The following is a 13,421-nucleotide window of genomic DNA, read 5'->3' on the forward strand; positions in this document are numbered from 1 at the left end:
TAGAACGAAATCACACACACAAACACAATAGCACTTATATTTTATTAAACTAAATCTTAAATGTTATATAAATGTTTCACATTTGCAATGGCAGTAGTCTCCGGAGTTGCCGGCCAATATGTGTCTTTAAACTTCTTTTTTTATTTCCAACATTATTAACATTAACAAACAAGTCCCCAGAACACTTAAATGTTTGGTGTCCTTAAAACCTCTACAACTAGCTCTCATCTTCCCCACTCCCACTGTCATTTTGATGCAGATCTGATTCCAAGTAACCTAGCTCATCTGCAGAAGTGGGTTTTCCCCATGAAAGCTCATGATACTATCTATATTTTTGTTAGTCTCTAAGGTGCCACAGGACTACTCATTTCAAAAAAGCTAAGACTGTGTGCTTACAGTGCACTTAATTTTGGAGTAAGCCCCATTGAAAACAAGCATAGAATAGGGCTTCTTTGGGAAAGCTGAGTTAAGCTGAAGTAAAGTAGGGAATTAGACTTACAACATCACCATTATGGTCTGTGACCATGAGCTTCAAAAATAAGAGGCATATATTATGTAATATAAAATAGGAAAATGACAGTGGCAGCTGGCAACTCTAGATTTCTCTTACTGCAGCTTTCTGTACTTTATATTTGGATAATAAATTCTGCACCTAGTTAGTTAATTAAACAAGCCATAAAGATTAGCTAAGCTAAACTTTATTCTAGCAAAACCCAGTACAGCAAACAGCTTGGGAATTTACTTGTCAAATCACACTTACACCAAAAGGCACAGAGAGAATCTTGAAGGATGATGCATTGCAAAGTTGATCTGCATTGTTCTTCAGACGTAGCCACATCATTTTCTCCCGATAAGTGGTTTTCCTTATCATGTTTCATTCTTGCAGCTAGGCCCTGCATCTTCCTTTTCTGCTTACACTTGACACGTTTTCCTTTTTTACTCTGGGAACAAATTTCTTTAAACTATTCTAGTCTCTTAGGCCCAGAAGCCATGATAACTTTTCTGTGGCAGAAGTGTAGGGGAATATAGAAGTGTGTGTGTGTGCTGAATAACCTCTTCCCTTTTTCTTTCCAATGCACTCCACTGTTCCCTTCTATGCTGCCTCCATCCTTTCCTATATATTGTCAGTCTGTCTTCAGACAATGTCTTAAGTAACTCCTCTGCTGAGTTTGGCCTAGGTCCACCACACATAGGCACAGCACAGAAATAATCCTGTCTGGCCTGTCTGGCTTTGCACTTGTTAGTCTGCTGAGAAACAGAAATTGAAGACCCAGAACTTTCAAGGACCAAGAGCTACTTGTTAGCTGGACAGACTAGAGCCATTAATTCACGTTATGAGCCTGTAGGTTCAGGTGTCGCATGTTTGTGATAAGATTTAATTGTCAGCATTATTTTTAAATGAGAAGTTTAGTATTTTATTGATTATTTTAAAACAAAAAAGTCCAATGTAAATATAAATGCAATTTTTTATTAATTACCCACCCTGGAGTGGCAGTGCCTGGATTGGCAGGGCACATGGCCAGGTTCAGACCAAGCCATTTTAGCAGTGGCGGATGGTTGGCTCTGGTTTTGTCCTGCATTCAAGTTGCTGAACCGGACACGGCCAGACAAAGCCTTGGGATTGCAAAAATGGAAGTGTTCACCCATCAGAGAACCATAGAGCTGAAAGAGACCTCAGAAGGTCATCAAGTCCAGCCCCCTGCTCTAGGCAGGACCATTCCCAACTAAATCAACCCGGCCAGGGCTTTGTCCAGCCGAGACTTAAACACCTCTAGGGATGGAGACTCCTCTACATCCTTAGGTAACCCATTCCAGTGCTTCCCCACTCTCCTAGTGAAATAGTTTTCCCTAATATCCAACCTGGACCTCTCCCACCACAACTTGAGACCATTGCTCCTTGTTCTGCCATCTGTCACTACTGAGAACAGCCTCTCTCCATCCTCTTTGGAACCTCCCTTCAGGAAGTTGAAGGCTGCTATCAAATCCCCCCTCGCTCTTCTCTTTGGCAGACTAAACAGACCCAACTCCCTCAGCCTCTCCTCGTAGATCATATGCTCCAGCCCCCTAATCATTTTGGTTGCCCTCCGCTGGATCCTCTCCAATGCGTCCACATCCTTCCTGTAATTGGGGGCCCAGAACTGGACACAATACTCCAGATGTGAGAACATGTCTGCTGTGTTGCCTGGCTCCTGTGAGACCCAGGGGAGAATGAAGCATGTAAGCTGGCTGGCACATTGTTCCATGAGGATCCAGATGTTGGGGGAAGAGGCCTGGTTAGGACATTGCCTAGGATGTCGTTGGTAGATTCAGGACTCAGAGGCCAGAAGGAACCACTGTGATCATGCAGTCTGCTCGCCTGTGTTCTTCCTAGCCTGCTCTGCACGGGGCTTGTCACAGGCACACACTATGCTAGCAAGTTTGGGTGGAAGTCATGATGCAGGCGTTCTTACGCTGTGTCAGCTGGAGCTGCTGGGGCGTTAATGCTGGTGGGCCTGTCAGCGCTAGTGCGCTCCCCAGCGGAGGTGACCCGCCTCAGTGCAGTGCTGGGAATTTCAGAAGCATGCTAGTCTTGGCACATGCTACAGAGCCCTTTGGAGCCCTGCACATCCGCGGCTCTCCTCTGTCCTTCCGTGGGTATCTGCATCCGCAGAGAGGCATGCAAGTGTCCGCAGCTTATTTTTAGGGATGCCAGTAGGGATACATATTTGTTCAGTCCTGCCTCGTACCCGGCAGAGTTCCAGGCACATTAGAATGGATCTGGGAAGCCTGCTGGAGGGCTAGCCAAAAGCAGGGATTTGGCTAGTGCTATCTCTTTCCTTGCCTGCAAAAATAACCCAGCCTGCACCCTGCTGTGGAATGTCCTGGCCCCAATCTGCCTTGTCCGGGTGGCTCACGGGGCTGTTGCTGACTGTAGCCCAGAGCACAGCCTGCGCTAGCTATAGACCTAGTTGCCCAAAGAGCTTAGGCTGAGCCCAGGCTGGCCTGGTTAGTCACACGTGTCTGAGAGCCCCCGACCCCAGAATGACACCAGAAAAGAGCAATTCCCCATCCTGTTCCAAAGGCTGCTCTGAACCCCAGCGAGAGGCCCGAGGGTGTTTAAACATGGCCATAGCCAGGTTCCACCCGAGCCTCAGCTGGCGATTAGGTCACTGTTCAGTGCGAATGGGAAGCATGTGGCTCCATCTAGGCAGGTTTTCTGGGATGTGCATAGGCCCAACCACCTGTGAAATCCTGAGGCCCGGGCCCCACGCTCCTCGCCCCAGCTGCCTGTTCCCAGGAGACGCTAGTGAGGGCATCACTCGTGTCTCTAGGGAACTGAGCCCAGGTCACAGCAGGCACCAGACCACTTCACCAAAGCTTGGGCTCAGGTTTCCTTTTCAAGTGGCGTGTGCGTGTCAAGTGAGGGGTGCGCTGAGTGACTGCTTGAAGCTGGGCTTTCGGTTCCTGCTGCCTCACTGCACCGCCTGTGGGGGAAGGGTGCGGGCTGCTCTCGCTTTGCATTTGAACTTTCGGTTCTTGCTGCAGCCTCGGAGACGGACCCCCTGGGCTGCGGCATCTCTGCTGCTTCCCAGCTCAGCCTGTGCTGATGGCCCCAGGCTGCCTCTTTGGGTCTGCAGCCCAGTGGCTGGAACTCTTGGCCTGATGCGGGTACTTCCTGTTTTCGGGATGGAAACGGAAGTTTCAGTGCACTGAGTAGCTGTGTGTCACGCAGGCTGCTGCCAAGGTCAGCCTGCTCTCACCCACCAGAGGCCACCGTCCCTGCTGCCAGCTGCGCTGCAGGAACACACAGGGCTGCAGGCTCCTGGAGCTTCATGTGATGAGGTGCTGAGGTTCTCTGCTTCATTCCCTTTTACTGATGTGTTCATGAGGCAAGTTACTGGTGGACTATTCCCTGCACTGCCAGCTGGGCTCTTCTCCCAGAGCAGAAGAGCTGATTTTAATCGCGCTCAGCCTGCACTAGCCTGGCAGGAAATCATTCGCTTCCTAGTTGGATATTTTTTCAGGGAAGGGGTAAGAGGACAAGCCTAATCCTCCCCGCCCCCCTTTTCTGCAACATTGCTGACCACTCTCAAGGCCAAAGCCCCCGACTTTGTAGAGGATTTAGCAGTTTAATCCTGGTCCCTCCTGTTTACTTTCAACTTCTTCTTCGGGTGTATAAGGGCTGGCTGGGGGCAGCGTATCTCCAGGAGAACTAGGAATGCCTCCTCGTGCCACCTTGCAGGAGCTCAGGCAGCCCTCAGCCCTGCTTTGTAGCTGCCGAAGAAAGCCTCTGGGATTCTAAATAAGGCAGAAGATGTAGGCTCAATTGTCGTTCATTTCAGAGGTGCCTCCCAAATATCCCGTCAGGAATGGGTGTGGATCCAACACCCTGCTGCTTCGCTCTGCTGTGCCCCTCACTCCAGTCGCAGGTCCTGGGCTGGCTGCATTCCTGCCATCAGCACCTTGAGTGACCAGTTGGAGACTCCACCTCTTGCTGCTTGCAACCAGCGAGGTGGCTGCACTCACCAGTCCACAGCAGCCTCTTCCCAGGCCTATGAGTCCTTCCTCGGCGGATGACACCAGGAGTCACAATGCTGTGTGTCCCAGCAGCACCCAGCCACATCCCTCCTGCCCATGCATGCAAACTCGGGCTTTGCCACGCCCAAGTATTTGCACAGCTGTGCTGAGTTGCTGTGCGCGGTTCCATTCCCACAGCAGCTGGGCCCCGTGGAACCGCTGGGAAAAGTCCTGTCACTGGGCCTAGAGCTGGGCACCAGGGATTTAACCCAGTTAGTTTTCAGTGAGCCAAGCAAGGGGAATTCCCCATTTCTCCACTATCTCCACAGCCAGGTAGTTCTCATGGGCAGGAAGTTCCCTTGCTCTTTAGCCTCACTGTGTTGCGCTTTGTTCCTCTCACCTCTGCCCCCACACGGGATCATGTATTAGGGACAGCCAGAGGGGGCAGCAGTCCCAGGCACCAGGGAGGTGTCCAGTCTAGATTTAGGGGTGTTCCAAGCAGTGAAGTGCCCTCCAGGGACAATCCCCAGCCTAGACCATAGGAGTGGCCATATTGGATCAGACCAATGGCCCATCTGGCCCAGTATCCTGTCTTCTGCGCCAGTGCCAGAGGGAGTGAACAGAACAGGGAATCATCCAGTGACCTGTCGCCCATTCCCAGCTAGTCGCAGACAGAGGCGAGGGACACTCAAAGCACGGGTTGCATTCCTGCCCACCCTGGCTCGGAGCCACTGGTGGACATATCCTCTGTGAACTTCTCCAGATCTTTTTTAACCCTGTGATTGTTTTGGCCTTCTCAGCATCCCCTGGCAAAAAGTTCCTCGGGTCGACTGTGTTGTGTGAGGAAATACTGCCTGCTGCCTATTCATTTCGTTGGATGAGCCCAGTTCTGGTGTTGGGTAGAGTACGTTTCCTGAGTCACTCTCCACACCAGCCAAGATTTTCTAGACGTCTATCATAGCCCCACTTATTCGCCTCTTTTCCAAGCTTGACTAGCTTGAGTCATTTAGGGTTGGCTGCAGATTTTGCCCTCTCACTGTTGCCCCTTTTTGCAGATTGTTGATGAATCTCTTGGCTAGTGCGGGTCCCAGTACAGACTCCCAAGGGACCCCCTCTCCAGTCTGAAAACTGACCATTAGTCCTACCCTGTGTTTCCTGTCTGTTACCCAGTTCTCAGTCCGGGAGAGCGTCTCCCTTATCCCATGACAGCTCTCTTGGCGCAGGAGCCGTTGGCGAGGGACTTGTCATAGTTTGAATGTTCCTGGCAGTTTTCCTCCGTTTAGAGTGACCATTCCCTCTAGCCCTGCGCCTTGTGCCTCTCTGTGTTACCCCCCATGAGTCATTCTTTAGCTCCACTGACACCATGTAGGCTCATGTCCTCCAAGGCCCCTCTGAAAGGTGTTAGGTGCCTTAGTGCTTTTCTTGTTCCCGTCTGGCAGCCCCCCCCCCCCCCCCGAGGTCTCTGCCCATGGGAGTCGGAGCCAGGGTTCTTTTGCCTCCTGGCTGTGCAGTGAGCCCTTCAATTCTGCGCTGCGTCCGGCAGAGAAAGCCCTGCTCTGACGTGAGGCTCCCTAGTTCATGCAGAAGCGAGGGCACAAGGTCAGGGGTCACAGCGGGGCCAGGTGGCTAACACACTGGAACAACAAGGTTAAAATTAGCCCACAGAGAGGAAACGGGCAGCATTGTGGAAGTGCAGAAGTTTCCTCTGCACCGCAGCCTGGTGCAGTGGGGGGGTACTCGGCATGCTGCTTGCCAGCCCATTACTCACTGCTACCTCAGCCCTGCGTCTGTTCCTGCTCTCACGGCACATGGTCAGCAGCGTCGCCGGTAGCTGAGTGCGCTGCTGCCCGGCTGCTCCCCGTGCCCACACTGAATGTCAGGCCTCCAGCTGATCTCCCACTGTGTGGGGTGCCCCCCATTCCTGCTGTCTGATCCTAGCTCCCGCCTGCGGGAGTTCACTGGAGTGAAATGCCCTAGAACCGTGAACGAGCTGCCTGGTTCGGGGCTCCACAAGGGGAGAGCAGGCAGGGGCCTTGATTTGGGGAGTGGAGCCTGGGCACTGGTTCCGCGGCAAGTGGAGGCGAGTGCTGAGTCGGACAGGTGCAAAGGGAAGTCCACGGAGACGCTGGGAGCTTGGACATGGTCACTGGCAAAGGCGGGGCTCTCCAAGGCTCATGTCCCAGCACTGTGCTAGCTAGCCGGGGAAGGAGCCCAGGCAGAGGGCTGGAGAGTTCCCGGCTCCCATGCTCCGAGTCTCAGCCATCGGAGAATTACCTGAGCTATTCAAATGCATCGGGCTGGCTCAGCCCTGCCAGGCTCCCTGGTTTTTTTGAGAGATGGGATCAGTGGAGTCTGGGCGGTGTGTGTACACCTGTGAGCCTGCCCCCATTCTGAGCTCCAGGGCCAGACACTATAGCTGGCCGCTGGTCGTTCGCTTCAGTCCTGAACCCAAGGGGGCTGAGGAACCGTCCTCTCCCGGGGCTCCCTGGGCCTGTCGCTACTCGCAGCCGCAGCTGGGCTCTGAGGGTTCCCTCTGGCCAGTGCCTGAGCGCCTCTCCTCTCCGCCTTCCCTGAGCCTGTCGCTGCTCGCAGCCGCGGCTGGGCTCTGAGGGTTCCCTCTGGCCAGTGCCTGAGCGCCTCTCCTCTCCGCCTTCCCTGGGCCTGTCGCTGCTCGCAGCCGCAGCTGGGCTCTGAGGGTTCCCTCTGGCCAGTGCCTGAGCGCCTCTCCTCTCCGCCTTCCCTGGGCCTGTCGCTGCTCGCAGCCGCGGCTGGGCTCTGAGGGTTCCCTCTGGCCAGTGCCTGAGCGCCTCTCCTCTCCGCCTTCCCTGGGCCTGTCGCTGCTCGCAGCCGCAGCTGGGCTCTGAGGGTTCCCTCTGGCCAGTGCCTGAGCGCCTCTCCTCTCTGCCTTCCCTGGGCCTGACTGGTTTTCATTCTCTCTCCCCGATCCCCTCATCCTCACCCCGTAGGTTATTGCAGCCGACTGCAAGAGGGTCACAGTTCTGAAGTATTTCCTGGAAGCCCTTTGTGGACAAGAAGAGCCTTTGCTGGCATTCAAGGGTGGAAAATATGTGTCAGTGGCACCCGTCCCAGACGCCATGGGAAAGGAAATGGGAAGCCAAGAGGGAAAACAACTGGAAGATCAGGTACCGTGCGGGAAGAGCGCGCCTCAGCAAGGGAAGGGTCACCCCTGTGGGGCCCAGCCCCTGCTGGCCCTGCAGCTCCCGCTATTTATAGCCAGGATAGCTGCGTGTGCATTCTGCATGGCGGGGGGGGATAAAATGTTGTGCAGCCCTGGTCTCTCGAGTCTACTTTGCTCTTGCCCCTTCCTGCCAGTCCCACCCATGTGCCTGTCTTGCTCACTGCTATGAGTTCCAGATGCTGCTGCTGAGTGCTTAAAGGGGAAGCGCTTGGACACCGTGCAGCCCCGGAGCCTGGCGAGGGGGGTCAGGGGCCGGGCTCAGGCTCAGGTTTACAGGCGTGGAGCTCAGTGTGGCAGAGGCCTGAACCCCAGCCTGCAGCGCACGCACAGGAAGCGCTGACACTGCCCCCCTCCTCCCCCCGCCTCTCACATCCTGATGTGATTAAGGAATTCGCCTCTTGTTTTTCTGCCCTGGCCTGTTCCTGTAGCAGGCTCCGGGCATACAACGCCCCTGCCAGCCACGCAGCAGGGTGACTCTTGGGACATGGCATTGGGAGCTGGGGGCTGGGCAGCCCTGGCTTTGCCCCGCCTCATGCAGACCCACACAAGAGGTAGAGTAGGGAAGAGCCCTGTACTGGGGGGGCTGCGTGGGGTTGTCCCCAGTGGAGGGCTGGCTGGAGAGTGCCCTTCGCTTCCTTCAGCCTGCCTGCGAGCCAGGCCTGGACGTGCTGGGAGCTGAGCCCCTGACCGGCAGGGACACAGGGCAGCCCCCGGCTGTGCGGAGAGGCAGCCTGAGGTCACGGCAGCAGCGGTCACAAGCTGTGGCAGTACCCCAGAGACCTAACCCTCCAGGCAATGGGAGGGATGGAGACTGACCCAGGTGGAGTCTGGTGGCCCAGTTCTGGGTCTCAGCAGGGGCATTCCTGGCAGAAGCGCTGACCACCCAGAGCTGAGCTCAGGCAGCGAGCGGTGCCCCCGCCCTGTCGGCTTGCTCAGCTGTAGGAGCCTCTGACTCCTTACGTAACCCAGGAGCTTCTGCATTTGGGTCCAAGCTGAGCCTCAAGCTGGCCAACGTGACCGTCCCCTGACCCGGGGTGAGCAGATTCCCAACCTGGGAACACACTGACCTGTGCCCTGCCCTGGGGCTCCCTGCGGTCGGGGCTGTCCTGAGAGAAGGAACTGAGTCTGGGCTCGTCTTCCTCCTTCCCAGGGCTCCGGGGCCACGGGAGAGAAGAGCTGCTCAGTGCAGGGCCAGGCCTGGGCTCAGGACAAGTGCTGAATGTGAAACGAGGAAGCTCTGCACTGCCCGGCGGGGGAGTATTCCCGGGGCTCCCTGGCAGCCTCTGCGCTCCCCGAGCTGCCCCGAGGTTACTCTCTGTCCCAGGCTGCCCCTGCGCCCTGGCCTGGGAGTAGCCCACGCGTGGCCAAGGGAATGCCCGAGGCGGCTCAGTCCCTACAGACAATGGGGCCCAACGCACAGGCCCCGACCCCATTGACCCCAGGCCAGAAGGAGCCATGGTGCTCATGCCCATCACAGGCGCAGAGCCTGGCCCCGTCACTGAGAATCCGCCAGTGCCCCAGGCTGCAGTGGAAGGTGTGGGGAGGGCCAGGGCTTGGGCTCCACATCGGGGTTAGCGCCCTGCAGCGCAGAGGAGCTGCCATTGCCGCCTCAGCTCCAGCACGCTGGGTAGTCCTGAGGCCCCGCCCAGCCCCCAGCACGAGCCCGGCCCACGCTTCCAGGTGTGGAGCAGCTGCAGCCTGCTGGGGAGCCAGTCAGCACTGTAAACAAGTCGACTGGTTGACTAGGGATGGGCCGTGTGCCCTGCCCTGGAGGCCAAGCCCTCTGCAGTGATTCTAGGAAGGTCCCCAGAGCCTTCGCCACCCAGCAGTGCTCCGTCTCCATGGGGTCAGCTTGGAGCGGAGGGCGGCTCTCGAGAGCAGTGTGGATCCCCAGCGAGGAGCCAGGAAGGCAGCTCTCACGTGCTGGACACGACGCTCTGGAAAGCAGGAGGGGGTGGGAACTGGCCAAAGCACTGGGCTGGCTCAGCGGCGGGTGCAGCCCTGGGCTGTGTCTGCAGGGAGCATGGGGCTGGGGCTCCGGGCTGGCTGCCCGTGTCCGGAAGGCCGAGGGCCGCGGAAGGAGCTCAGTAATGAGCTGCGAGGCCGGGCGCAGGGGGAGGCGCTCAGCCAGTTTTGCCCCAGAGAAAAGGAAGTGGCGTCTGGTCCCAGCCAGGAAAGCCCTCCCTGGAGGAAGAGCTCTGAGGGGAGAGGGCGCCTCCACCCAACCAGGGCTGACCGAGCCCCAGGGGCCAGGAGCTGCAGCCAGACAAGTTCCGGATGGGAGTGAGGGTCGCGAGCCATTGAAACGGTTCGCCGGGGAGCTGTGATTCCCTGCACTCGGGGTGTCTAAATCCAGATTGGACTTCTCTTTCTAAAAGATCCGCTGTAGTGCGCGCAGCAAGCGCAGGCTTGGTGCATGGGCCACTGGGGGCAGGTGTGGCCTGTTACGCGGGAGGTCAGACCAGAGGGTCCAGTGGTCTCTCTAGCCTTGGACTCCAGGACTCTAGGTCTCCTTCTCTAGTGGAGTCTACTTTGGGCTTCCCGCCTTGATTCCGAGTTTTCCCTTGTCTTAGGGGAGTGCCTGGGGTCTCAGCAGCACTTGGAGCCCTTTGGCCCAGACGCGATCAGAAGCAGTCTCTGCCCCAGAGAGCTCGCACCCTAAAAGACAAGGCATTGAGGAAGGGTGGGCAAAAGGCAGCTGCAGTCTCCCATTTGCAGAGGTTAAATAACTTGTCCAGGAGCCTGCCTGAGCCTGGACTCGAACGCAGAACAGTGCTTTAACCGCACAACCCTCGCCTCTGGATTTCCTGGCCTTTCCGTGGTGTGTTTCCGAAGGCGAGTGGGGAGTTACTTTCCCTTGGTTTCCTCTTCGGTATTTCCAGGGGCGACGGGGGCCTTCGTGTGCTGGGTGGGCACTCAGTACCGCTGACTCTCCTCTTCTGCTTTGTCTGGTTTCCGGTAAGAAGGAGGATGACTTGAGGGTCGAGGCGTTTGAAGACGATTCGGAGGCTGATGCCAGTGGAGAAGAGTTTGACATCAGGGAGCTCAGAGCCAGGAAACAAGCGCTCGCCAGGAAAGTGGCTGAGCAGCAGCGACGTCAGGACAAGATTCAGGTAGGGCAGCCTCAGAGAGTGACCGCAGGCCCGGGGCAGAGGGAGCATCGTGGAACGGCCTGCTCCCTTGTACACCCGCATACACCCGCACGCTTGGCTCCCCACTGGGAGGGCAGGAGTCGGCTGTTTTCCCTGCTGTGTCTGGGGGCAGGGACCCACGGGGGGGTCACACGGGACAGTCCTGCTGCCATGGGAGTCCAAGGTAAAAGCCAACCTGTCAGAAACCTGGGAGCACCCAGGAGCAGGCCAGGCCCGACTGTCATGCGGGGTCATCCTCCGGTCAGGGATCCGCACAGCCAGACCTCGCGCTGTGCGTGTCGGGGGGCCAGAGCTGGGCTCAGCGTTTCTCCCTTGGGGGGGTCTCTGCAGTCCATTAAAGAGCCCCACGGGGAGATGCTCTGCCTGTGGCTGTAACCAAAGCATCGCTATGGCAACGCAGCCTGCATTGAGTTCCTGGCGTTTTCGCCAGAGGTACCTTGTGAGCGAGCTGGATTTGGAGCTGGGCCCTGGTGGGGAGCGCGCTGGCCCTTTAAGAGCAGCCTGCATTCATGGCTATTGGCCACTTGGCTTTCTCTGGCCCCTCTTCCTCCTCCACCCTCACAGCCCAGATGAGGATTTCTCAGCAGAGGAAAATTCTCTCTGCCCCCCTCCCCCTCACCTCCGCCCTCTCTAATGCCCAGGGCCCTTCACTTCCATAATTCTTCATTTTCCAGCCTTGAACGTAAGCCAGACACATCTGTCTGGCCAGATGCGTGAACTCTGCCGTCTGTGCCGAGGCGGTTGTAAAACAGGGCCGCTGAAGGCCCTACTGGGAGAGCGCACACATGTGTACCCTCCAGCTATTGGCGGGGGGCCCAGAACCACGGCACTGCACTTCCAACCCACCCCAAACTTGCTGGATGTTTCCCCTTTTTCTACAAACCCCTCTCCAGCGCAGGTCTGATTTGTGCGAGAGGGAGGGGCTGCCCTGTGCTAACCAGCCCGTGGCTGCTGGCAGGGAGCTGGGTCACATTATTGCTACAAGGGAGCTGGGGATTGGAGCGAGGGGCTGTAAATTACAGCAAGCGGCCTGCAGCCTCCAGGGTTGGTAAGTGGGAGGTGTCAGTAAATTCCCCACTTCCCAGCACCGTGTTCAGACACAGCAACCAGGAACTGCACATGTTCAGGGACGGCAGCGTGTGCAGAGCCCCCTCCGGCCACCAGCCCCCCTGCCAGCCCCAGGGATCGCCGCTGCACAAGGACCAGGGGGCTGCTGGAGGGTGTCCTGGGCTTCCTTTCCAGCGCGTCTCTCCAGAGCCGCTGGGGCTGGACGGCGCTCAGGCCGAGGGTGTGGGCATGTTGGGGGATGTAGCTGGGAGCCAGAGTGCACTTGGAGCCTGATTTCCAGGGGTGGAGGAGAGCTCCTGAGGGTTTGCGTGAAGTAGCTGAGCCCAGGGTTGGCCAGGCAGAGTGGAGCAGGGCCCCAGCCCTCATGCTGCAGTGGGTGCTGACCCGAGGCGAGAGCCTGAGGCAGGGAGTTGGAGGAGCAGACCGAGAGAGGCCGGGCTCCCCGGGAGTAGCCTCCCCAGCATTCGTCCTAGCTAGTGTTCCCTGCCCTGAGCAGCAGGGAGTCTGAGCCTTCTCAGGAGTGACTCCACAGCCGGGCCTGGCTTTCTCAGCTGCCCCTTTCTTCCTGCTGTCATCCCCCCTTCTGAAGCCTGCCTCCCCCTCCTGCCTCCCCACCTGTCCTGGTCTGGCAGCCCTGCCACGGTGGAAATGGCCCCCTTCGCTGCAGCCCCTGGCTTTACTGTGTCTCCTCCCAGAGCCGGGCTGCGCGGCGGCCCAGAGGCACTAAGGGACTGTCTCCATGGCAGGCAGAGCCCAGTAGCATGGCTGGGCTGCGCTGTTTGGGCGGAGGCTGTGGGGGTTGGTCCTGGAACCTGTCTGCCAGCCCAAGCCCAAAGGGCCCCCAGCAAGCCAGAGTTACTTGGCCTGGGCCCTGAGCCTTGGGCTCACGAGGGCTGCTGCAGAGTAGATGCACCCCGAGGGCCTTGCCCAGGCCCACCTAGGGAAACTGTGGCAGGGCAAGGAGCTGAGCCCCCCCCTCGCAGCCACTGAGCCAGCCTCTCTCCCTGTCCCCATGCTGGCTGGCCGGGCTGGCCCTCTGCGCAGCATTCCAGGGGCAGCCAGGGCAGCTCTGTGGAGAGGGGTTCTCCACTCCCTGCTCCGTGCACATCCCCAGATCCCTTCCCCTCCCTGCCTGCTCTGTCGCTCCGTGCGCCCTTGCCCCTCAGGCTGGGGCTGCCTTCCTGCCCCCGGCTCCTCCTCCCCCGGGGCCGCATCCGCATTCTTCCCAGCGAAACCCTCTTGCGCTTTCTGCCATCCCTGCCAGGCTCCCGTCTCCCATCGTGGCTCCCCGCCCTAGGCCGTCAGGGAAGGCCAGCCACAGCCCTGTGGCGCCCTGAGGCGCGTGCTCCAAGTTGGATGCCTGGCCATTTGCCATCACTTCCGATCCTTTGTCCCCCAGGCCAGCCCTGATGTCCAAGCCCACTGACCGCGCTGGTCTGCGCGACGCTCCCTTGAGGTAACGGGCCCTGGTCCCCTCAGCCTCTGGCACTTGAAGGAAGCGGCTC

At 57.9% G+C, this 13,421-nt stretch overlaps 1 protein-coding gene across 7 annotated transcripts in view; it reads left to right on the top strand.

The window, feature by feature from the left end:
- Positions 1 to 13,421, top strand: part of SMG6 (SMG6 nonsense mediated mRNA decay factor) — a 157,907-nt gene that overhangs the window by 133,311 nt on the left and 11,175 nt on the right. For 5 of the 7 annotated variants that reach the window (XM_075904436.1, XM_075904441.1, XM_075904438.1 and 2 more), the window contains 2 exons: positions 7,464 to 7,640; positions 10,660 to 10,809. In XM_075904436.1, the coding sequence (XP_075760551.1) occupies positions 7,464 to 7,640; positions 10,660 to 10,809 (327 nt within the window). The remainder of the gene's footprint in view (positions 1 to 7,463; positions 7,641 to 10,659; positions 10,810 to 13,421) is intronic. The other 2 variants (XM_075904437.1, XM_075904442.1) reach the window with 1 other exon arrangement.

This window comes from Pelodiscus sinensis, chromosome 21, assembly GCF_049634645.1.
Source record: "Pelodiscus sinensis isolate JC-2024 chromosome 21, ASM4963464v1, whole genome shotgun sequence".
Taxonomy (NCBI): Eukaryota; Metazoa; Chordata; order Testudines; family Trionychidae; genus Pelodiscus; species Pelodiscus sinensis.